At 45.5% G+C, this 25993-nt stretch overlaps 1 protein-coding gene across 6 annotated transcripts in view; it reads right to left on the reverse strand.

Annotated features, from left to right (window-relative positions):
• Nucleotides 1-238: 238 nt before the first annotated feature.
• TMEM63C (transmembrane protein 63C) overlaps nucleotides 239-25993 on the reverse strand; it is a 68218-nt gene continuing 42463 nt past the window's right edge. For 4 of the 6 annotated variants that reach the window (XM_081172875.1, XM_081172873.1, XM_081172874.1 and 1 more), the window contains 19 exons: nucleotides 25768-25805; nucleotides 25307-25449; nucleotides 24981-25032; nucleotides 22086-22194; nucleotides 21260-21333; nucleotides 20790-20870; nucleotides 19154-19274; nucleotides 16952-17085; nucleotides 16296-16418; nucleotides 13858-14011; nucleotides 12986-13092; nucleotides 12072-12158; nucleotides 11131-11196; nucleotides 10757-10919; nucleotides 9343-9448; nucleotides 7853-8020; nucleotides 7396-7511; nucleotides 5880-5954; nucleotides 239-5657 (listed from right to left, as the gene is read on the reverse strand). In XM_081172875.1, the coding sequence (XP_081029001.1) occupies nucleotides 5445-5657; nucleotides 5880-5954; nucleotides 7396-7511; nucleotides 7853-8020; nucleotides 9343-9448; nucleotides 10757-10919; nucleotides 11131-11196; nucleotides 12072-12158; nucleotides 12986-13092; nucleotides 13858-14011; nucleotides 16296-16418; nucleotides 16952-17085; nucleotides 19154-19274; nucleotides 20790-20870; nucleotides 21260-21333; nucleotides 22086-22194; nucleotides 24981-25032; nucleotides 25307-25449; nucleotides 25768-25805 (2130 nt within the window). In that variant the 3' untranslated portion in view covers nucleotides 239-5444. The remainder of the gene's footprint in view (nucleotides 5658-5879; nucleotides 5955-7395; nucleotides 7512-7852; nucleotides 8021-9342; nucleotides 9449-10756; nucleotides 10920-11130; nucleotides 11197-12071; nucleotides 12159-12985; nucleotides 13093-13857; nucleotides 14012-16295; nucleotides 16419-16951; nucleotides 17086-19153; nucleotides 19275-20789; nucleotides 20871-21259; nucleotides 21334-22085; nucleotides 22195-24980; nucleotides 25033-25306; nucleotides 25450-25767; nucleotides 25806-25993) is intronic. The other 2 variants (XM_081172876.1, XM_081172878.1) reach the window with 1 other exon arrangement.

A 25993-nucleotide genomic window follows, 5' to 3' on the forward strand; every position in this document is an offset into this window, starting at 1 on the left:
GTCCTACCCTCTGCAGCAGCAGAAAACAAGCTTGTTCCATCTTCCATGTGACAGCCCTTTGGCTATTTGAAGGTGGCAATCACACCACCTAAACTACTTGAGCTTTCCTTCTCATTACGCCCAAGACCTTGCTCTCTCATTGAACAAAAGCAAAAGGGGACCTCTCAGGTTTCTGATATGCTTGGCAAGGGCCTCCTTCTCCTCCTGTTTTGAGTTAGCATCACTCTGCGTCAACATGTGCAGCTCAACCCCAGGCACCAGCTGGGCGAAGTAACTTTATTCAAGGCACGGTCATAGCAATAAATATCACAAGAAGATACATAACTCTGGCACATTCCTAGAGGGCAACAGCCAAGGGAAAGACAAAAGACCAGAGCTTCCCAAAGACACCATACCCAACTCACAGGCACTTTGCCTCCATAAAAGAGAAGCGGCTAAGACAGGAGGCCTCGAGGTTTGCTACATTAGCATGTGACTAGGCAAAGGTAATTTCATAGGTTCCAAGGAGGGAGTAGTCAGGAACCGCTTACTCACGCTACAGCACTGGACCCAACCACCCCTTCCTCAAATGCAGCCAGATACGGCACTCAGTAATAGGATGGGAGAAACCTGTGATGGCATTCGTGCTGAATTAAGGTGAGTCACATTCTGGGGTTCCACACCTCAACTTCACTGCCTGTTTGTGAGGCATACACAACCTTCCCCCTTTCAGAAACGAGCCACAGCGTTCAATGAAGTATTAACCTTTCCTCTCCTCCTGGCAGATGTGGGCCTGCTGCTCCCTTCTCTGAGGACTCGAGTGGCTCCAATTTCTTACCTGTGGGAAATGTTGAAGAAACCCAGCACAGATAATAGCATAGAGATGCCTGACTATTGATACTACATGAAAGAGACTCATTTGGATAAGGAGGCCCTATCCTCTAATACACCAGAAGCCTGACCCTGTGCATATTCACTCAGATGCTAAGTTCCACTGCAGTCAGCAGGACTTCCTCCAAGTTACGTGGGCATAGCTTCAGATGTGTCATTAGCTCAGTCCTGCTGCACTGGAGGATGAGCCAAGCAATCTTACCAAGGCAGACAGACAGTTCTTCATGCCCCCTATTCACTGACATAGCTGGTGCTGGATCTTGCAGAATCACCAGTTCTCTACTGCTTGTCCCTACTATTTTAGGGACAATATGACTACACATCCTGCAACAGACATGTGTGTGAGATTATTAGGAGCAACGATGTACATTACCAAATGTTGCTAAAGGCAGATAGTCCCCAAAGGGTACAGGAAAGGTTTGTAAACTTATACCCACAAAGCTGGAGCCTTGCAATCCTGCCAGCTTCTGGAGGATGGGAACTCACCAGTCCAGTTTCAGAGTGGTGTGTTGCCTTTATTTCAGCCAGTCCTCTTTTGTAACCACATGACTTAGTCCATGTGTGTACACACACACACACACACCCTCTTCTGTGCTACGATTACTCAACATTCCAACCCTCTGCCTCTGAAACCTGTCACAGGCGACAGGACTGGCTCCTGGAACAGAATAACTAATACAGTCGCAGGCCACAAGCAACATCAAAAGGTGCAGACACAGTCTGCAAAAACAATTTACTGTCTCACAATTTTCTGCGAAACCTCAAAACACCAAGAAAGACCGACCATTCCTCTTATGCATGTGCTTGTTTCCTCTTTGGACAGCTTCCACGAACCTCCAGCCCCTGGAAAAAACATTTATTTATTTTTTAAACAATCCACAACCCAGTTTTTTAAAAAATGAATTTAACTCTCTTCGGTTAAACTGGAGATTGCTTTATGGCTCCCTGTATCTTCATCACTTGTTCACTAACATGTCCATTTTTTCCTTCGCCTGTTTTTTAAAAAGTGGGCAGGTGACTGTGCATGGCACAAACTGCTTCTAAAATTGGGCTGCTGCATTTACTACTACACTGAGGCAATAAACTTAAAGGGTGCCTTTTCTTTCCATAATAAAAGGCTGCAGTGTGGAGAATAACGCTACAGACTCTTCCGTGGCCGCACATGAGAAGCTAAAGCAATGAAAGATAATCTGTATTGCATAGATAAGGTTGAAGTTCACTCCCCAGTTAAAAGGATCTCAGGGTTGCCAAACACATTAAAAAAATTCTACATGGGACTACACATTAATATACTGTATTTTACTGTACGTACACTCAAGCAACATGGTGTTCATCCAGCAAAATAGACGTATCTCATCGCACCAGCCGACTGATAATTTGCCTGTTAATTCTTACATTGAAGGTGGGGATTTTTTTTGTACTCTGCATGAGACTCTGGAAACCACCTCTCAGCAGAGAGTTCTAGGCTCTACAGGGTTGACCAGGGCAAATTTGTGGTTGGATCTCCCAACATATTCCACTAAACACCAAGCAGAAGTGGTCATGAATTACCGTATTTTTTGCTCTATAAGACTCTTTCCCTCTTAAAAAGTAAGGGGAAATGTGTGTGCGTCTTATGGAGCGAATGCAGGCTGCGCAGCTATCCCAGAAGCCAGAACAGCAAGAGGGATTGCTGCTTTCACTGTGCAGCGATCCCTCTTGCTGTTCTGGCTTCTGAGATTCACAATATTTTTTTTCTTGTTTTCCTCCTCCAAAAACTAGGTGCGTCTTGTGGTCTGGTGCGTCTTATAGAGCGAAAAATACGGTAGATTGTTGCACTGGTGGTGGTGTAAGCATTTAAGCTTTCCTCTCTGGGTGAACTAAAACCAGAGTGACCAATTTTTAATTAACTAGTCCTAAGGTAGCCAGATGCAAAAGAAGACAGAGCCCCACAACCATTAATATCTGGACACAAGAGGGATTTCAGCAGGTCTAAGCTGCTGCACAACTCTTATAGGTGCCACTGTCCTTCCTCATTTGCATTAGGCTACTCTATTTAGTTTGCCTTTCTTACATACAGGTGAGTAACTAAGCAAGAAACAAGTGGGCAGCTCACCCTAGAGACACAGATGTAGCCAAGCCTTTGTGCTGCCTCTGATGCTGGGCTTTTGCTTCATGGGGGCAGGAATGGAGACTTACTCTATGAAGTCCCTATGCAGCCTCTATATATTAGAAGGAATGCCGTGTTATAGGCATTTTTATCTGTGGCAAGGTGTATGAATGATCTTCAGCTAAGAAAAGGAAATTCTGGGAAGCAGATTTACCTGGGCATAATTCCCACTGCTTTTAATGGGATTTACTTCCTGGATAGTAATTGCAGGTAAGCTTCTAATATAAATATTTAGCTATAATTGCAAGGTGCTTTTTCTGTTTCTCAAACAGCAGTGGGCAACCTAGATCTGCCTTGTTCAAAACAGGCCTTGAAGATGGAAACAGGGCTTCTTCTACCTTCTCTCCTGACACCTACTATGCCTTTTGACAGTTGCATGGACAGCAGAAATCTAAGAGGCAAACCTCTTATAACAGCGACAGAGTAGCTTGGGAACAACTTTCCCAATTACAGCACCAGCATGCTAGGAAAGTTTCACCCGCTTAAGAGCTATGAGACAGGCAGTAATTCAGCGCACAGGAGTCCTGCTAGAAAAAAGGCATGGCAATTCTGATTTGTATGCACATCACCTAATACTTCTCCTTCCTGCTTGCTCTCTTGCGGCTTTTACTTAGCTCCTAAGTAAAAAAATTTGGACAGCCTCATCCCAGGTTCTGAGCACAGCAGCCCACGAGAGAAATCTCACTCCATTACTCCTAGGGACTTTGCAGAATCATAGATTAAGAGTCTCATGTTCTATGGACATGAATGATGGTGAAGCACTGATCTAATGGGCTAGTATATAATGCAGTTGAGCCAGAGAAAGTCCTATATAACAGTGGAGGTTTCGAAGTAAAATGGAGTCATTCCCATGCACAAGTCTATCCTGGCAGGCACCCCTATCATTTGGAAGCAAGGGGGCTGGCCAGGTTTGGGCCTGTGATATCATGCAGCTTGTGCACTGGCAGCTTAGAACATGCTGGTGTACAAATGGGTTATTGTCACAGAAGGGTCGAGATGTCCCCACTGCCTGCCTGCCATCCCACCCAGCTCTCAAGCCAGTGCCAAATTAGCTGTGATTGTGACATAACCATATGTTTAAACTTGGATCTGTAATGAAGATGCTGAAAGTCAAGCAGGTGTGGAGATCCAATTTATGGAGCACAAGGGGCATATGAGTGATGTGTACCAAACCCGTAACCCTCCCCAGGGCTCAACCCCCTGCAGAAAGTTATCTAGCCCCCTAATCAGGGCACTAGCTGCTCGTTTAGCTCCTCTCCCACACATGCTCTCCTTTTGCCTTAAAAGTTTGACTCTACCCCTGGTTTCTAGGGGTTTGCATCAGATCTGGATTTATACACACAGCTCTGCCGCTGTCCTGTCTGGTTTGGGCTCAGCTTCTACACAATCTCATTCATCACCCCCACCCCACCCCACCTTCAAGTTTGCCTTCAAACAAGGAACCAGGCAGTTTCCAACACGGTTGGAAAAAAGGTAAGCAAAAATCCGAACATGGCCATTATTCTGGGCATAAAGCACACAACCAGTCAAACCTAGAAAAACAGAGACAAGTCAGGCCTGTCACTTAGGCCACACTGAGAAAGAAAGTCTTTTTTCAGAGGCAGTGAATTTGGGCAAAAGCAACAACCGCAGAAGCAACAAATGGGCATATAAAAAATGAAGCAGCTAAAGCACCTGTCTTTTGCAAATGCCCCTCTTGCACTCAGGAAACAATTGGGAGTTTGCTTCTGCAACAAATGCATTACACCGGGCTGTGCAGTCAACTTGAATGTGTCTCGGGAGTCACCATTCTGCTCTCTACTCCACACACCCGCACCCAAATGTTTTATAGACGGGTTTGTAGCTACTGGGCGCATGATGCTATTTAAATCCAGACAGTCTCTTGCTCCTGCTGGTCTGAGCAGAGAAGGCTGCCCCCAATAGAGAAACATCTTCCTCTACCAAGAAAAGAATATAAATGAAAAGCAAAAATAGTGGAAGGTGAGGGAGACCAACTGGGGCAACGGAGAGAAGGGAAGATTTGTCAGAAGACACAAAAAGAGTCAAGCAATGGCAGTCTGTAGCCCTGGAGCAGAAGGATGAGAGGCAACATGTGGAACATGCTGCTGTTAAACAGCTGGGAGTAAAAAACTGAAGTAACACTGCCTATGCAGAACCTCCCTGTTCGTTACATCTCTGCTGGAGAGTTGAGCTGCCATCCCAACACTGTGGCCAAGAGAACTGCAGCACTGAAGGCCCATTGTGCATCAGCCCGAGTGGTTCTGGCCTAAGTAGCAAAGCCAGACCTTTGCTCAAAACTGGTTTACAGCAGGACTGATATGGCAACTCAGAGCAATCTAGGCCTTGGGACATAATGCTTCCCCTCCGGCACTCTTAATACTCAAAATGTTTCTCTGGTCTGTCTCGTCACTCTGAGAGCAGGTGGTCAATGATAGCGGGTTTGGTCATCCAGCACCGGCCCGGTTCTGTATTCACCCTCCGTGCTCTCCAGCTCTGTTTCAAAGCTCTGCAGGCCTCCCTCCTCCATGTTCTCGGCTTGCTCCAGGCGGCTGCCCATGGTGCCGTAAGACTGGTGAGCTGGGGAGGCTGCTGGCGTTAGGCTTAGTTCTGGCTCCTGAAGCACTGTAGCCACAAACATCTACAACACAAAGAGCAAGGAAGTTACAATTCCGAGGTCCTTTGCTTTGCATCTTGCTGAAAAGACAAATTTCTCCTGTAACTCTTCCCTTTTGTGAAAGGATAGTGACTGCAGAAACGCTGGCACGTGGACCTTGCCAGTCTGCACGAGGGAACCGGGACATTGCAAGCAAGTGTGCAAGGCCAGTAAGGGAGGCATACAGGAAATGGAAGATATACTTACATTTGAATTGGGGGTTGAAGAAATGCTGCTCCTTTCTGTATCGTTGAAGGCACCTTCAGATTGTTCAGACATCTGCTTGCAGGTGGAGAGGAGAATAAAGTTGGGTGAGGGATAGAAAAACAAGGATTGATGCTCGACCCGTAGCTCCCAAAATGGTGATTCTCCCAAAAGCAAGTGTTACAAACTTGGAGCCCTCCATATCTTGTTGGACTACATTTCCTATTATCTGGCTGGAACCAATGGGAGGGTCAAAACCTCTCCATCCCTGCTGTAGGTCAATAGATCATGGCTACTTTTGAGGTGGACGCCTTGTGAAAACACCCTCATGTAAGGGGATATACTACTGAACTTAGACTAGGGAGACCCCTGGGTCAAATATCCACTCATTCACAAAGAGATGGGCTAAAACGCCTCACAAAATTATTGTGAAGACAAAATGGACCATACAGCACACATGCTGCTTGGAGAAAAAGTGGAATACAAACCTAAAAGGCACAAAATGAGCTGTCACTACACTCTTGAGAATGCACTTCTCTTTGTTTTCAGGCTATTCAAGGGAAATTACTAAGATTGTGGGGAAGTGAAAAATAGTTGTGTGACTCAGTGTATTATAGTGCCTTTTGAGGTACAAAAATGTAACACTGAAGAATAATGCAACCATAAAGAGGGAGAACGAATGCCCCAAATAACCAGGAAACCATAAAAGGGGTACCCAGTAGTAACAAAGACACACAATGTAAAATATCAGCAAGACTTGCAGCAGCATTTCTTTTTCTGTTTTCTCGCTGATACTCTGAAGTCCTATGCAATTCCTTATTGGAGTCATCAGGATTCAATAAGCACATACATAATTCTTCCAAGATTAGACAGCTTCACCTACAGTATCCAAACCTGCTTGACAGAACTATATTCTTTTGGTCAGCATTTGAGAGTTGATTCCCCCCCCTCCCCGGTATTCTGCGTACTCGTATGTTGTGTTTGTGTCATTTGACAGAAGGGGTGGGGCAGAGGTCAGTCGAGGTCTACTAGTACATCTCTGCCTGGTTTGTGGTGTATCAGCAAGGGTTTCCTGACTCTTAACAACAGCAACAAAACAACTTTCCCTGACTAAATTTGGCTGCTGAAACCAAGAATGCTAACCAGGACCAGACTTTAGTCTGACAGGACTGTGAGATCAGTTCTGGTACCGAAGATAAACTCCTCCATTCAGAATGTGTTCCGAGGCATCCAATTCTCTATATGTATTTTCTAAAGTAGATCTGACAAGCATTTCACCTTTTTGGTAAAAGGTGCACGCATCCATCCATTTCAAAGCAAATGTATGTAGCGCAACATTTTAAAAGTGGTTGTGGGTGGAACATGCTAGTCTGAGAAGTGTGTACATGCATCGTAAATAATATTGTGGTAACCATCTCCCCATGCTTGGATTTTCTTCATGTAGCTCAGGTGACAAGTGGTCATGAGCAAATGTAAGAAACAGCACACAGTAAACTGGGCACATTCTTGCCTTTCTTACCTGGTAACTGGAGGGCTTCCTTGGATGCAGCTTCTTCAGACAAAGGCCAAAGAAGGAAGAAAGGATGCAGGAGACAAGGACCACGCAGGTGAAAATGGTGATGGGTCTGATGGAGCCTACAGTGTTGACAGACCAGGAAATGACATTAGGTGCCACTGCTTTCTCTGCCTACAATTTAAAGTAGTCTACAACTCCTGAGACCCAAACCCGCTTTTGTAAGGAGCAAGGCCTGTCATATCTGGATGAGGGCTCTCTGAATCACCAGTGGTGAATCTGTGGCCCTTTAGATGTTATTGGACTCACCAGCCCCAGCCAACACAACATTCAAAGCAACTTCCTGGGGGTAAATGGATGTGCTCAGTCTGGATACTACTCAACCTTTCCTAAATAAATGTCAACCAGCCCCTAGAGTAAGGAGGTTCAGCTCAGGGTATGCTTGATGGCAGCCCTTGCCTACCTAGTCGGATGACGGAGAAGAAGAGCAGCCAGAACATGCAGAGGATGGGAGCTACCACCACTTGGCTCACAGCTGCCGTGTGGATGCGCTGGTTCAGTTTGGTGGGGATGTAGACATAGTAAATGTTGTAGCGGTCAACCATGTGCTTCAGCAGCATATACAGCAAACCTGGGAGCAAAAGGACAAGGAGTGGTCAAAGGAGATGCCGGTAGGCAAGAAGATAAGGGGCTTGGTCAAGAGATTTTGCAGCAGACGATTCAGTGGGAGAGGCTACAGCTTAGCTAGTAGTGGGACACATGCTCTGCATGCAGGAGGCCTCAGATTCAATCCCTGGCTTCTTCTGTTAAAAAAGGATTCCAGGTAGCTGGGCTGGGAAAGACCTCTGCCTGTGACCGTTGAGAGTTGCTGGCAGCCAGGAGTACTGGGCAGAATGGAATACAAATCCTGTACACCGGGCAAAGTACAAGCCCATAGTCATTTTCTGTCCAGAAAGTGTACTTTGGGAATGGGGCATTATAATTCAATGTGAAAGAGCTAAAACCTAAATAAATGTAGCTTAATATGCATTATTTACACATTATTACATTATTTACACAGAGCCTCCAGCTGCTGTTGGACTACAACTCCCATCATCCTTAGTTAGCAGGACCAATGGTCAGGGATGATTGGAATTGTGGTCCAAAAACAACTGGAGACCCAAGTTTGGGAAACCCTGAGCTAGAGATTTGCTTTTTATTAAAACCAAACCAAACCAAACCAAACCAAACCAAACCAAACCAAACCAAACCCAGAACACTAATAATTCAGAGGAGCCTGGAATATCTTGGTGTGTGTGTTGGTAGAAGAACACAGGAAGCTGCCTTATAACTGATTCAGAGCAGCAGCATCTACACTAATTGGCTCAGTATTGTCTCTACCAATTGATTTCAGCTCTACAAAGTCTCAGAATGAGTTTCCCAGAGACTGAGTGTGGGATTCTGTGTGTGCAAAGCACATGCTCTACCACTAAGGTATGGTCCTTCCTCTTGTGTCAAGGCTACAGCCTTGAGCACAAATGCATAAAAACATCTAAGACAGGAGTAGGCATTATGGTGCCCTTCAGATGCTGTTGGATTACTCCCATCATCCCCGACTGGGGAAGATGAGAGTTGGAGTCCAACATCATTTGAAGGGCACCATATTGGCTACTCCTGATCTGCAGTTTTTAAATGTAGAACGTATGGCAGCCCAGTGTTTGCCCAGTGGATTGGAGTGCAGCCATGTGGATTTTGGTAAGGCTGCTTTTAGCTGTGAAATGCAACTGCATGGTAGCAGAGCCCCACGTTTTGCCCTGAATCCTATTAGGCAAACTTCAGCAGCTGCCCTGCCCAGCAGCCCCATCTCTACCCCCCATATCCTTCCCCATGCATCCTGAAATCTGACTAGGATATTGATTTTCTCAAGTGACTAGACAAGGACAGGAACTTTGGGGGGCTGGCAGAGATACTTACCAAAGGGGACAATAATGGGGCAGGTGATGCTATAGGTCATGACAACAGCAAATATACAGCAGGTCCAGGCATACTCCAATCCAAACTGGAACTCATAAGCTTGGTTCTAAGGAAAACACAGCAGCACATTTATCCTGTTGTCTTCTACTTCATCATGAGGAGAGCTAAAAGAACACTTGTTGGCTGGGTTAGCACACTTAAAAGCCTTGAGCCAATATGATTTGTTTCCCTTAGCTACGGTTAAGCATTACATCTATGTACCTAAACCATGGTTAAGTATTGGCCACAAACTAGGATGCAAAATCATGATTGAAATAGGTTGCAAACCCACTGCATTGGCCTGCACAGAGAAAACTGCTGTTGAGGCAGCTTCCCTGCCTCCTGAGCTTCTCTTGCCTGCAAAGCAACAATCAGGTTTTGCTAACATCTCCTTAGGTATGCCCTTTACAAGCTACATCATGGTTTCAATGTTTCTTTGGGATGTTAAGCAGTGTTTAGGCAACAGTGCTAACCATGGTCAATGCGTTAAGCATTGTCTGCTCTGGGCCCATCAGAAGCCCTCTTTGGGTGTCTAATACTCATGTGATTGAAATTATGTTAAGGGCCTCTGTGCTGCATCTCCGCTGCCCAGCCACACCACCCTCCACTCACAGGAGGAGGAAGTCTAAAGTAGGGGAGATTCCCTACATTATTTAGCATAATACACAACCAGGATTGTATAGGCAGGGTTGTGCACACAGGGAGCCTAGACATGTGTAGATCCCACTTCAAACCTTCTCCCTCCCCCAAAGTGTGGAAGGCAGTGGAGGCCAGCAGATGGTGACACAGTAAAAGAGGTGGGTCCAGCAAGTTCAACTCTCTCTTTGCCCCTTGCATGATAAATATCATGACAGTGAACTCCCAAATACAGCTTGACTTTCATGAGATTCCTGCTCCATAAGAACCTGGGCCAATGGAACCCTTCTCCCAAGATTGCTGTCCTTGTTTTCCAATATTATATCTGCAACAACAATTCACAGGCAAGTGCCCTTCTGTGAAAAGAGGAAGATAAGCTTCTCAAGAAGTGAAATTTTGTTCTCACTCACACACTGCATAGTATGCAGCTGGAACACATAGAATATATATATAATCCTGGAGACTAATAAATCTCCAGGACTGAAGCTTGCCCTAAGTTGATGTTTCTCATAAACCTTTGGAGAAGCTGAACCTCAAGCCTGGCCATTTGTGAGTTTTTTGGTTGGGGGTGGGTGGCATTTCCACACCCTTACAGGACAGAGTTGCTTCAGAACAAAACATAACAAGAGGGAATCCCAGAGAGTCACAAAACACAGAAGTGCCAAGAGAACAGCCTTCTGGTCCTAAGACAGGACGGCATGCGGCTGAGTGTGAGTGAGAAAGTAACGAAACCGCAAACCCGCTTGATGTGGAGCCGCTCCGGTTCAGACTTGGCAAAGCAGAGCCGCGTGGCATAGACAATGAGTCCAGGGATGCGCAGCAACTCCATGGCTGTCCCAATCAGGCTGGAGGTGACAACATAGTTGACAAAGAAAGCACCGTTGTCGGGCAGGAAAACACACCTAGGTGGGAAGAAACCAGGGGCGGAGGAGTGAGAGGAGAGAGATGCTCTAAACAGACCAGGAGAAAGTGGCACTTCCAGAAACCTTTGCTGAGAACCAAGGCCACACATGCTCGTGACGTACCTCATAAACACAAAAAAGGGCACCCATCCTGCCAGCAGAACTGGTGAGCCCTCTTTGTCTCCCACACACAGTTCTGAGCAATACTCACTGAAACTTGATCTCTGCCTGATCCACAAAGTGGGTGTCAAAGAGCCAGCGGAAGAAGAGGTCCAAACTGGGGAAGGAGAACAGAGAGCAAGAATGCAACAGAGGCTTATTCCTTTGCAAGGAAACTTATGCAGGGCCCCCAGGCCACTAGTCTAGCCTACTAAAGGTTGGGGCTATGCCAGCAGGACCACCATGCCAGCTTCACCAGTGTGTCTGTGCATTCCCAACTTCAGCGGCACTTGGCCCTAGCCTGTACATGGAAGCTATAGCGATGCTGGTGCTGGGGGGGGGGGGAGGGGAGGCTCTGCTCCACCACCACAGCCGCTGCTGGTGTCGCCTTTAGGATTTTTGTTGTGTAGCCCCAAGGCCCCTGTGATTTGCCCCTCTCCGGACCTTCATACACACTGCCCTCTTATACAGATAAAGACTGAAATCGTGAAATACCACCTACTACGTTGTCTCTACTTCCTCATGCAAATCACAATGCCCGAGAAAGCATTTATTTTGCTTTAGAAAGGAAGAACGGAGTGCCAAGTCAAGTCTCAATCCTAAATAAATTTACCTCTAAAGTGAGCTTAATTTTCTCTTTTGAAAGGAGTGGATTCAATTTACCTTCCTTATATATGACAGTAAGCTTAATATCAGCAAATCACTTAAAAAACAAGGTTTTATGTGGTAATTTGAGCTACCACATGGAAAACACACTTGTGCAGATCTCCCCCAAATCTCAAGTGCTGCTGATTCACTTCTGGCTTTAAATCTTGCCAACTACTTATTCAGAACTGCTGGTCTCCCTATCAGAGGGGGGCTGAACGGCAGTGTGTTCTGTGAGACAGGAAGCATGCATTCAATCTGCAAACAAAAGGCCTCCAAGAGGCTTCACAAAAGGCCTGAACAAAGGAAGAACGATTTGTGTTTTAACATCTGCAAGTTGCTTTGTACCTGGTCAATCCAAGTGAGGGCAGGATGATAACCATAAACACCAGGAAAAAATAACACTTGTGCATTGTGAGCTGATTCTCATTTGACCTAAAAGGGAACAACAACAACAACACATATTTATCCCACCATATTTATCTCATGGGGAGAGACAATCAGCAACGTAACAGGAGCTAGGTTAGAATTTTGTAGTAAAACTCCCAAAATGATACTACTAAAGCAACCTGATAAAAACATCCTCAGATTCAGCAATAAATATCACAGAATGTCACTGAAACACACTTGGAGGTTTTGATGAGGACTTTGCATTTTTCTTTTTTTGGTTTTTGTTTAGTTTGTTTTTTCTAGTATTGTATTATGAAAAGCCTTAATAAAATCTTATTTAAATAAAGCAGCATACATTGTGTATGGCATAATGGTTATAGTGTTGGAATAGGACCTTGAAGGCCAGGCTTCAAATCCCCACTCAGCCATGAAGCTCACTGAATGACCTGGGGCCAGTCACCGCCTCTCAGCCTAACCTACCTCGCAGGGTTGTTGTGATGAAATAGGGAGGAGGAGGAGGAGAAACATGTACCCCACCTTGAGATAAAGGCAGTGCCTCAATGTAATAAATAACAACAACAATAATGAGAGTTACAAACCCTTTTGCTCCAGTATGAATAAATAAAATAAAGCATGGGGTTCTTTTAGGGTTTACCAGGTTTTTTTCTTTTAACTTGGGAAACCATGCTATTAAAACAACCAGATAAAAGGATTCCCAGATTCAGCAATGAATTTTACTGACTGTTACTGTCACAGCCAGGTAGACCCCCAGAGAAACTCTGAAAATGCGTAACGCAACAAAATCTAACCCCTGGGGTGTGTTTCTAGCATAAAACCATTTTAAAAGTTGTGGGTGTAAGGATATGAGTTACCTTGTCCAGTGTGATTCGAAGAAAGCAGAGTAGTACACAATGAAAGGCAGGAACACTGAGAAAGCCCAGAGCAGCAGTGTGGGGAAGAACTGGGTGACAATAGGATTCTGGGAAATGAGATAGAAAGGAGGAATAATATTACTTAATACTTTTACTGAGAATCCAGCAGCTTCTCTCCCTGCCGCATCCTGGGAACAGGACTAAAAGAATACAACTTCTCCTTGATAGGTTCCCTCTCATTGCTGCTAATTCGGTCACTGACTGTAAGTGTGGCTTGGGGGAAAAACAACACCACATCAAAGGCAAAAAAGGATGAATGGCTGTTCTGTGCTGGGAGATTTCTGTCACAGCTCCTTCTCTAAATCAGAGGATCACCTGTGTCATTCTACCTTCGGTGCAACAACCTATTCAGTATCGGGATGCATTTGAAGATCAAAGATGAAGATAGCAAGTGCCATAGCACAGAGCACAGAGCAGTCTGGCTGCCCTGGGCAGAGCAGTGCTAAAGGCTCCATTATCAGGACACTAGGCAGAGATTTTATTCCCTGTCCAATGCTTTCACAGGTACCGTATTTTTTGCACCATAACACTCACTTTTTTCCTCCTAGAAAGTAAGGGGAAATGTCTGTGCGTGTTATGGAGGGAATGCCTACGGGTGGCATGCCTACGGATTTCCCTCCTCTAAAAACTACGTGCGTGTTATGGCCGGGTGCGTGTTATAGAGCGAAAAATACGGTATATGCTTCTCTTTTGGGGGTGGATGGGCATGGAATGGGCAAGCCCTGAAAAGCAGGGAATGGGAATGTTACCCTCCCCATAGCTGGGCTCTAGTCCCAATAAGGAAGAACCCCACAGGGGACGGCAGTGCGCACCTTGAGGCTCTCCACAGGCTGCGTGACGTTGAACATGTCCATGGTGTTGACAATGATGGCTGGTGTGGTGAGGAAGAAGAGGAGGATGAAGAGGCAGATGTTGAGCACGACAAATCGCACCCACCACGAAGCACCGCTGACGGATAAGTTCTCCCTACAAGAAAGAAAGCATGAGGAGCATGCGGAGTGCAGGGAAGGCAGCCGGCCAAGAGGTGACAACAGCCTTCCAGATGTGTTAAGACCACAACTCCCATCAGCCCCAGCCAGCACGACTGCAGACCGAAACACATGGAGGGCACCAGGTTAGTGAAGGCGGAGTTAAGAAGTTCCCATCTCATAATAACACTCTTGCCCTCACTTTTGGGGTTTAGGACTTCTGCATAAATCTTAATATCTAACTAGGAATATACTGATTGTGCGCAAAGTGTTTGAAGTTGTTTGCAACATGCTGGCTGCTGAAATTAGTGATTGTTTTAAAAAGGTAACACTGGCTTGAGGATTATTTGCTTTGTGGATGACCAATCAGTGGCACACTGTACCTACAAAAGCATGGTTTTTGCTGGATTATGCAGATGTTTGGAAGCATCTACAGATGAATACTCACTTCAGCCAGATAGGTCTGTTAGGTGGCCAAGGAGAAGGGCCATAACTCAAGTGATTTAGCATCTGCTTTTCATGCAAAAGATCCAAGGCTCAATCTCTGGTGTCTCCAGGTAAGGTTAGGAGAAACTCCCAGTCAGTAGAGACAAAACTGAGTAGATGGACTCAGTATAAGGCAGTTTTCTTTGGTCATTGCGAAAGCTACAAAAATCCTGTCAATATCCTTGAGAACAGTTTTCACACCACCTTTGTGTAGTGTATTAATTGGAGTCAGCAGATGGTGCTATTGTTTCACCCAGTTCTTCCACAAGCAACTATACAAAAACAGCTAAGATTCTAAGGTGCAGTAAGAAATCAATTGCGGCCTACGCTTTTGTGGGCTCGAGTCCAGTTCATCAGTTGCGTGCGGTGTAAGCCCTAGTTGCAGGTATATCTACACATGGAAGGGTAGTAAGCAGTGAGATCGGAGGGAAATAAAATGCAAAAATCACAGACACTGACCTCATTGCTTACAATTCCCCAATCAACTATGTATATACATGCACTTGAGGATTATTCTTCATGCAACTGGTGAACTGGAATGTGGTCTGTAAAAGCTAATGCTGCAATAAATTGGTTAGTCTTTTGGGCACCACAAAACTGTTGTTTTTGTTGCAATGCAGAGTAACATAACTTTCCCTGTGGAAATATATTAAAAAGTCTGCCTTCTGCCACATGAATGTGTCTGAATTCCAACGTTCTCCTCTATGACTGCGTACACATTCAAAGCACATTTCATTGTGAATTGCCCTGAGATCTATGGGTAGAGGGTGGTACTACAACAACAACAACACAACAACAACAACAATTTTGTTGCTCAAAGAATTATCAGCATTGTAGTTTGGGAAGGCTTGCTGGGAATTTTAACCCTGAGGAATGAACTGCAGTGCCCTGAGGGGGGAAATGTGCTTTGAAGGTATAGTTGTACTCAGCCAAATCTCCCTGAGGCACTGGCTGCGGGGTAGCTCAGGACTCCATGGCTGCCATAAGGACCATGGGGCTGTCCCAACATGTCACTGGCCCAACGCATGTGGCAGGCCACACTCTGAACCTTGTTTTCTCAACTGGGTAGGAAGAAGGTGATCCAAAAGTGGGAGATACTGACATCAGTCCCTTGTCATGGTCAGATCACTTCCTGCTGAGATTTAGGCTTTTGGCACCTTTTACCCTCTGCAGAGGTGGCAGAACTATTAGGATGGTCTGCCCTTGGAGTCTAATGGATCCACCTACAGCTTACCAGAGCACAGATTACAGAAGTTAGGCTATTCTCATTTTGTATTTTTATGTTGTGAACTGCCCTGTGATCTTCAGATGAAGGGTGGTATACAGATATAATAAATAATAACAAATAATAATTTCCCTAGGGATTCATTTCAGTATGTAATGTTAGTTGCCTCAATTACCGTTTTCTCAATTTTGCTGAATTTTTATGTAGTGAATTTTTAACAGTGGCTACAAAAAAGCACCAGAATAACCAAACACTCTCTGGACTCACCAGCATATTTCAACATCAGTACCCAAAGGAACATTTACATCTCTCTCTCTTTTCTGCCTGATGTCACTGCCCAGGCCAGCCTCCCGTAACCTGATGCTGTGCTGGATGGGGCTGACAGATGCTTTCTAAAACATATTGGGGGCACTAGGTTGGAGAAGGCTGGCCTAGGGTTTAAAGTGGTGGATTTGCTAGTCTCGAAACACCCAAAAGTATAACACGGAATCTTAAAATTTCAACATGTTGAACTTGCTCCTTGCCTTGATGCTCCCTTGAAAACCAAGATGGCAGAAGCATGGGAACTTACCAGATGATGTCGTTGGGAGCGGGGGCATAGCTGACTCCCCAGCAATGGGATTTCACCACTGTGGTAACAGAAGACTGTTGTGGATGCTTGCGACACCAGACACGGCTGTAATCCTTCAGAATACTGGGGGAGAGAAGAGGCAACAGTTGGAGGAGGGTGGTCCAATACCCTTGATAGTGGCGCCTGCCCTGTGGAACACCCTCCCACCAGATGTCAAAGAAATAAACAACTTTCTGACATTTAGAAGACATCTGAAGGCAGCCCTGTTTAGGGAAGTTTTTTAATGTTTGATGTTTTTATTGTGTTTTTAATATCCTGTTGGAAGCCACCCAGAGTAGATGGGGAGGCCCGGCCAGATGGGCAGGGTATAAGTAATAAATGATGATGATGCAGAAGGTCCCAGGTTCAATCCCTGGCATCTCCAATAGGGCTGGGAGAGATCGCTGCCCCAAACCCTGGAAAACAGCAGCCAGCCAGCCAATACTGAGTCAGATGGGCCAATGTATAAGGGTCAGATGGCCTCTGTATAAGGCAGTTTCCTATATTCCTAATGTTCCCCTTGGAGATAATCTTTTCTGACCTCAAATACGGTGCAAGTTAAGACGTTCAGTGTGAACAAACTCCTAGAGAAATTAGTAGTAGCAGGGAACACTCACGTGGCTGTCATCCTCTCATCCTGAAATGTGACAAAAGCCATGTCGAGGCGCTTTAGTGCAATCCGGCTCCGCTCCGCATTAAATTCATCTGTCAATTTCTCTTCTAGCTCCCCATAGTATTGCTCCGCATCTACCTAGCAGGGAGAAAAGGAAGCATGCTCAGTTATTGGTTCTGCTTTGAAATGCCTGTGAGAGTAAATGCAGAATGAAGTTATCATCTTCTGTCTTCACGCATGCTCTGAAAGGCTGCTGCTTCCTGAAACACCAACTACCGCACAATTATTTTTTTTGTGAGACAGCAAGAATGATATATACTGGTTTAATCTAGGCATTTTCCATCACCAATGTAAACTGATTATACTTGCTGTAATGAGGTGGAGTAAAAGTCCAAGGCCAGACTCCGCAATAAAATTGGTACCAAGCAAACATTCGTCAGCTGCCAAATTCTAGCCCAGGAGTTGCAACTGGAGTGAATCAGCTGTCACAGGAAGGTGTGTGCATGCAAGTGAGAGAGATTAACTGCGTCATTCCAGCCCTTTCAGGCAGACACTACTTGAAAAAGAACAGCAATAACTATGTCAAGGAGACCATGGTCTCAGTTGGAATAACAGCTGCCAGCTGCCAGACAGTATTCCAGCAAGGCCTCTAGATGGTGCAAGCTGAAGCACGTCTTCCGAGATGACGTAGAACCGTGAAACAGTTTGTAACAGTTTCAGCCCTGCCTTTAGTCCCAGCCTGAAATATTGGACCCATTTTTAATTTTCACTACCTCATGTGCCTTTCTCTATATCTCTCTCCCTCACACACACTGTCTATGGATATTCTAATGATCCCCGCTTCTGTCCCAATTTGAAATGCTGGGCCCATTTTTAACCTCATGTATCCATTTCTCTATAAATTATTGTCTTCACTGCGCTTTCTCTTGGTGCTCAAACAATCCCCTTTAGTCCTAATCTGAAACATTGGGCCTTAAAAAAAATCCCTCGTGTGTCTGTCTTCATACAATCTTTTCTCTATCTCATATGTTCTGAAAACCAGAGGAAGAGAGACACAAAAAAGCCTCCTCACACATTTACAAAATGGGTATGCAGAATGGGGGAAAGAGTGCCACTGGTGTGGCCCATCTCTGACTTGGGCTTAACAAAACTGTGGGTCCCAATTCAGCAGGTGAAGGCCAGTTGTGTAGCAGACCAATTTCAGCTCTGTCATGAACTGGGTGCAGGGGACAGGCAAGTGCTCAAGAAAAACACACACACTCCCATTTCCAAGTTTTTCTCCCCTGTCACTGGGTGACATTTCCCTGAGGCTGCTTAAGAAAGACCTGTGTGCCCCGAGGGAAGGCAGAAGCTAGGAGACTTGGGCCAGGGAGCACTAACCATCAGCTCCTGGCAGAACCATCAAGAGGTCTGAGAGAACTGTTGGAGCAGGCCTTTCCCCCACCACCTTCCCTGGGGCTGCTCAAGAAAGGCCTCTGCAGCCTGAGGGAAGGCAGGAACGAGGGAACACAAGCCAGGGAGCTTGTTGCCATCAGCTCTTGGAGACACCTGTGGGGCCTGAGATGACTCTGTCAGTCACTCTGCATTTTATAACATGCATTTGTTTTCATATTGTAAAACTACAAACCATGTTTGGGCGCCTTGGCGAAAAGGTGGTTATATAAAAGCAGTGCTTTTTTTCTAGGGGGATGCAGGGGTACGCATACCCCTAAATATTTTGTGCATCTAATGGAAGAAACTATTTTTTTTAAAAAAATAGTTTCTTCTCTAGCACGGCGAATAATCAGTTCCGTTGAATAGCACAGTGACTGGTCAGTTTCGTTGTTACCACCTCCGATGGCAGCCTCATTTCCTGAGTCTCAGATGGAAGTGAGCGTTTAAAATGTGAAGCAATGTGGAAGTGTGGTGTTTTACTGTCAGCTGAGTAATATGAGGTAATGCATGTTCTTTGTACTTTTGTCCATTTACTGTATTTATTTTTCCCAATCTGAACTATAAAATGGAGATTTTCTTGAGTCAAAATGAGAGCACCCCTAAACACTTTTTTTTGAAGCACTGTATAAAAGCAATCACTCAATCAAATTTCACATGGAAATTGTCTCTAGCTTAGCTTGGTAGCCAGCAGACTAACAAAGCAACAGGGTAATGGACAATCATAAATGCCCACGGTCAGTTTCATGTGCCAGCCCTGAATTTCACTCTGTACCTCTTCAAAGCCGCAACTACGGCAACAGAATATCCGTGAGCAGGGGTGGATCTTGATCATGATTTTCCCCTCCTTCTGAGCCTTGGTGGTGAAGTAAAGCCTCCCCTTCATTGCCTTGCGCCTGCCAGCCAAAACGAAGCAGAGAGGAAAGTTAACGAGGCTGCCCATTGAATCATTGTGTTCAGAATTACCGTATTGTTCTGTGTATAACCCGCCCCCATGTAGAAGACAACCCCTATTTTTTTGGGGGGGGGGCATTGCCCAAAGTTGTTGAGAAGGCCAATCACACGGCCAATTGCCTCTGACAATCTCCTGCTGGCTGCTGCCACCAATTGCCCACCCACCCACTGCTATCCGTGTATAAGACGACTCACAATTTTTGCCCATCATTTCGAAGGATAAAATATCGTCTTATACATGGAAAAATACGGTAAGTGTATTTCCATGCATGCACAACTGCGGTTGCTTTGCTTAAGTTTGAGGCTTTCGGATTCCGTACAGCAGGGGTGGGGGACCTTTTTCATCGCAAGGGCCACATTCCCTTCCAGGCAACCTTCTGAGGGCCACATGACAGTGGTGAGTGGGGACAAAAGTGGGCAGAAAAATAGGTGTAAACGTTGCCTTCGTACAGCATTCTAGTGTCTCCACACCCATACATGCTCCATCCAGACAAGCAAAAGAGGCATGAAATAGTTCAAGGACACTTTCTAGCCAGGCCAGTGAGGAGTGTGGACTGGGGGCAGTTCTCAGGGTCAGATAAAGAGGACTGGAAGGCCGCATTTAACCTCTGGGTCTAAGGTTTCCCACCCCTACAGAATTACATCCTCAGAACCTTAGCTGTGATGGAAATAACGTTGCGGTGCAGCACTTGGCATTTATGTATTTATTTAAATATGCAGACAAAATACTTGTTTAAATAGGTTTCAAGGTATCACAGTGTGTGGCCTGGATCCTTTGGCTCTGTGAATGGGAGCCTCCATTCATGGAAGGAGAGCTGCACTCACAGAAGAAACCCCGTCATGATCTCAAATCTCCTTTCATTCACGGAGTAAAAAGTTGTGATTTGAGGCAGTGTATTTAGAGACATATCTTGAGATGAATTTTTTTTAAATTGCAGGTTAAATGTGAGGCCTGAATGGAATTATGGCTAAAAACAGTATGTTTAAGTGACACAGACCAGAAATGGGTCTGCCCTTTAACTGTTTCCATTCCAGCTGGTCATTGTAAGTACTATTCAACATTAAGAACTGACATGTGAGTTTGCTACCCCCCCTTTCTTCCCTGTTTCTTTTCCCTCGCGTGCTGTGCCTTTCCGATTGTAAACCTGACGGCAGAGACCATCTTGTTTTTATCAAAGGTACGCCACCCTGGGAGCCTAAGTGCTCTAAGTAAAATAATAAATAAAATGCAGCAAATAACTGCCAAGATGCAAGTCTTTGTCATGTTAAAAGGATCAGACACAAGCTTCTCCCTTGTGTCTTGCAAAGTGCCTGAAGCAATTCTCAAGGCGGGGTGAGAACAATCTTGCCGAAAGGTGCTTGCTACTGCACTGTAAAATTGATATCAGGATATCTGCTTAATAGAATCCAAGGAGTTTAGAAAAATCCAGGCCTTAGCAGAAAAACAACACACCCACCTCTCTGAATCCAACTTCATCAGTGTGCGAACATCAGAACAGAACTGGACACCAGTCACTGTGCAGCTTGGGTAAGCCTCACTGTTGAGAAGATAAAATCAAGATCTTTAAGGAACATGCTCACCTGTGAAAAGGAAGTGATGGAGCTTGATCAGTCCTGCCCATCCCATCCCTGGCGTCACAAGGGAACAGAGACTGGGCTGGTGCCATGAAACACAGAACACCTCTTTAGAAAGCTGTTGTAGCAGCGATTGGTTAAAAATGGGACATAACCTTATGAATGTATTTATTTTATTTTTGTATATTTATATCCCATATTTCACCCATCTTGGGACCCAAGATGTTGTATAAGTGGTACCCAGGCAGTCCCCCATCCACCTTCAGTGAGTGACTATTACTAGCTAGAGAAGAAAGGGGAAGAGGGAGGGATGTGTTTAGAGGCATGGGTATCAACTTATAGTTGCACTTACTGGAAATGTTTGATGACTAGGGAGGGATCCATAATATCTTTGGGAATCCTGGTAACCATCAGGGTCCGGGCCACCTTAGGGAGAAGAAAGGGAGAAAGTCCCTGAAAAAAGGAGACACCCGAGAGCAACAGGACCAGACTACCCCCCTCCTGCAAATAAGCAGGGTATCCAGAATTCTGTACAAATAAAGCTTAATTCTGAAATTTTGCCAAGGCATTAAGACACTATGCAAAGTGGTAAGCTGTTAAACACATATTTATGCTGCTTTATTTTATGGGTTTCTTTCTTTTGTGTGTGTGTTTTTTAATACTTATTGTATGCCACCCAAATAATTTTGTTATGGGATGGCATGAAAATTAAAATAAAAGGAACCCAAGAGGGAGTTCTCATTTTTGGTCCACAGCTCTCATTAAGGACACAGACACCAGACTCCAAAATTCCCCAACAGTGGATGGTTACCTGACTGAAACATACTGGGATCCATTCTCTTTAAAATCTTTTGAATTAAATTAACCTTCCCACTTGCAGCTAATTCATAACATTAATAAAGATTTTAAAAATATTGTTTATACAGGAGTCTTTCCTACATAAGACGCTTGCCTCATTGGTTTTCTGAGCAATTTGCGAAAGGCCACCTAGTAAATTAGTTTACAGCTGGCTTGGGCCTCCTTCCAGAGCATTCTAACCATACCAGTGTGAACTTCTTGAAACCAGCTTTGGACCCAAGGATCTCCCTTAGTAAAGGACAATGAAAACACCTCATTGCCCAGAGTTTCTCTGAAAGGGCAGAAGGGGAAGGCGTGAATGGGGCTACTGAATTTCTTACCTTCTCATTCTCTTTGTATTCAAGTTGGATGGAGTGATGAGCCATGCAGAGCACGGTGATGATGAAATAGAGGAGGGCAAAGATGCTGTGCAGCCACAGGAGACGGTCACTACAGGAGACAAAAGGAAATACATTTTTTCCAAACAGGAAATACAAGGGATCTTTGCCAGTAGATAAGGAAGCCGCAACTGTTTCCTGAGGAACACCTAGAATCCCTCATTATGGGATGTAGGCAACAACTTCCACCCTCACATAACAATATCACAGTTTCATGGAGAGAGGGCTAGCCCAGAAGTACCCCAAATTACCCCTGCATTTTTACACACACAAAAAGCTTCCCAATAGTTGTAAAAGAAAGAACCAAGTAGAACCTTAGTTCCTGGATCTTTTTTCTCTACGCATTGAGATCATCACAGAGTCATGCATGTTGGGGATGGAAATATGGGGAACAGGTCAAAGACCAGCAGTAGACGAGAAGGTAGAAAACGGCACAGTGCGTAAAAACAGTGACCCTGAATTTGTTGCCATGAGGTTGTAGCAATGTTCAAAAGAATTCTTGCAGCCAGTGACCAACCTTGGCGGATTTGATATTATTCCCTTCTCCCCCTGCCCCCCCATATTTGCTTTGCTGTAGAGGATAAAAACATTTCCTGTTTGTGGCTTCCACCAAAAACTTATTGCTCATACCATCTGCACAGACCAGGTACATACATGGGTACACATGCATAAGGTAAAGGTAAATGACCCCTGGACGGTTAAGTCCAGTCAAATTCAATTATGGGGTGTGGCGCTCAATTCCGCTTTCAGGCTGAGGGAGCCGGCGTTTGTCCACAGACAGCTTTCCAGGTCATGTGGCCAGCATGACTAAACCACTTCTGGCACAACGGGACACTGTGATGACTGCCAGAGTGCACAGAAACGCCGCTTACCTTCCTGCCACAGCGGTACCTATTTATCTACTTGCACTGGTGTGCTTTTAAACTGCTAGGTTGGCAGAAGCAGGGGCAGAGCAACGGGAGCTCACCACTGTCACGCGGATTTGAACCACTGACCTTCCGATCGGCAAGCCCAAGAGGCTTGGTGGTTTAGACCACAGCGCCACCTGTTCCCCTCCACATACCACTAATCCACATACTGGGAGCACTGCAATACTAAATGAAACAGGTATGTGCTAAAAGCTTAGGCTTAAAAACAAAACGCCCACAAATTGGGGTGGGTGGGTTAATACTAAAAAGTATGGAGGTGATCCAATTATGTGTGCACATTCAGAGTTGCTTCATTTTTTAAGCGGGGATAATCACAACCGCATACCGTACTTTTCTCTCTATAACACGCAGATTTTTTCTCCTAAAAAGTAAGGGGAAATGTCTGTGCGTGTTATTGAGCGAATGTGTGGTCCCTGGAGCTGACTGGCCCGAGTGCAGGGGCAAAAATCCAATCGCGCACGTCAGGGAGGAGGGAGCTCCGTGAGAGAGGAAGCTGTTGCTTTCCTGCATTCTGCCTCAGGGTCTTACTGCCCACCCTCTTCTGTTTCGGTTGCTGTTTGCTCAAACGGAACAAAGAGCAGGCAAATCCCCTCCCCTCCAGGCAAGCAGAGGGGAAAGGAAAGGATCACGTCCTTCCTTCTAATTCCTCTCCGTGCTCCGGTGCTGCTGCGTCCAGGGAAGCATTTTAGGGACTCGCAGGCAGCCAGAAAACGTGCAGGTGGGAGAGAGAGAGAGGGGGGGGCTGGCTTAGGTGCGTGGGTGGGGGAAAACTTTTGCCTTCCTTTCCTCCCTCCCGTTAAACCCCTCTCCTGCATTCTTAGCCAGCTGCTTCTCTGCACACCCCTCTCGTGCTCCTTGTCCCTTCTGTGTTTTTCCTTCCCTCCCCACTTAAAACGTGGTTACAAAGCACAGATCCACATGGATCCTCAGGATCTTTGCATTGGGTCACCCCAAATTCACCATCAGATCACAGAGCATGTCCATGGCTACAGCCTGCACCAAAATAATCACGCACCCACTGTTGCCTGGGGCCACAATGGTGCAAAAACGTGGTTACAAAGCACAGATCCACAGGGATCCTCAGGATCTTTGCATTGGGTCACCCCAAATTCACCATCAGATCACAGAGCATGTCCATGACTACAGCCTGCACCAAAATAATCACGCACCCACTGTTGCCTGGGGCCACAATGGTGCAAAAACGTGGTTACAAAGCACAGATCCACAGGGATCCTCAGGATCTTTGCATTGGGTCACCCCAAATTCACCATCAGATCACATAGCATGTCCATGGCTACAGCCTGCACCAAAAAAAAATCACGCACCCACTGTTGCCTGGGGCCACAATGGTGCAAAAACGTGGTTACAAAGCACAGATCCACAGGGATCCTCAGGATTTTTGCATTGGGCTACCCCAAACTCACCATCAGATCACATGTCTGTGGCCACAGCATGAGGCACAAAAATGATACATCCACTGTTTCATTCAGAATTCCCCCCCCCTTTGTTTTCCTCCTCTAAAAACGATGTGCGTATTATGGTCAAGTGTGTTATAGAGCGAAAAATACAGTACCTTCCTGCCACAGCAGTACCTATTTATCTACTTGCACTGATATGCTTTTGAACTGCTAGGTTGGCAGATACTGGGACAGAGCAATGGGAGCTCACCCCGTCGCGTGGATTCAAACTGCCGACCTTACAATTGGCAAGCCCAAAAGGCTCAGTGGTTTAGACCACAGCAGCCACCTTACCACATGCATACACACACAGGGATTATAATGTCAAGAAAAATGGATCCAGGACATGCTGATGAAGGACTCTTGGTGTGTAAATGGTCCTCATTTGTTCCCAATGGTCATCACTACAAGAAGCAAAAACAACAGAACTCTGAGGAAAAGAAATCACGTACTCTTTGGGGACATTCGCAATTGTGGTTCGGCCAAAATTAGCTGGATGCTTCCCTGAGAGAGGGAGAGAGAAAGAGAGATATGAGTTGTCACAGACACCAGAGGGCACGGTCACAAGAGATGCCTTTTAAAAAATCCCCTCGTTTCCACAGCCATGCCTCCAACATTATGCAAACACCAGCGTTTGGGGGCTCTTAGTACAAGGATGGTGAGAAGGGTCCCTCAGGCCTGGGGTCCAAATGCAGCTCTGTCGCCACACACCACTAATTACATTGTGGGAGAGCAACTGGAGGGGTTTCTGTGCCCTGCCCTGACGCAGTCTACGTACCCAAGAGATCCCCAGAGAAGTTGACAGGGAGGACCACAGCCACTGAGAGCACGCAGATGATCAGAAGCAGCACCAAGACATGCCGCTGGAAGGAGAGGTAGGTGGTGGCATCAATTCCACACTTGCTTTGGATTTCCTCATCCCTTGAGAGAGAGAGAGAGAGAGAGAGAGAGAGATGAAGGCATGTCAGCACAGAGCCACAAAATCCCATCTGTTTCCCCTCCTTTCCTTTCTTGAGAGAAAGAAAACATCAAAACAACAGAGATCATCACATTCTCAGGTCCAATGCAAAATGGACGACTAGGCTGTGGCTTTACAACCATGTTTGATAGGGATTCGTGTCCACACATCTAGCAGAGTAAAATGGCTGGCGAAAAACGGCAACGGTGTTAGGATTTAATTACATAAAAAGTTGGAATAAGACATGTAATAGTCATCACCCAAAAGTAGCATGTACTCACTTCATCTGGTAGACTGACAGGAGCCAGGAACAGAATCCCTAGAATGGAAGTTGGAGAAACAGAATGAGCTAGTTGACTGATATCAATTAGGCAAGAACCACTGATCTATTGATGTTCCTACCAATCTCCAAAAATTAGGGCTATGTCTGCATTTGCAACTGTGTTGGAATTATATGGTGCAGATCAATGTAACTGAGCATGATCCTAGATAAACATTAAGAGAAAG

This window comes from Podarcis bocagei, assembly GCF_964188305.1.
Source record: "Podarcis bocagei genome assembly, chromosome: 1".
NCBI lineage: Eukaryota > Metazoa > Chordata > Lepidosauria > Squamata > Lacertidae > Podarcis > Podarcis bocagei.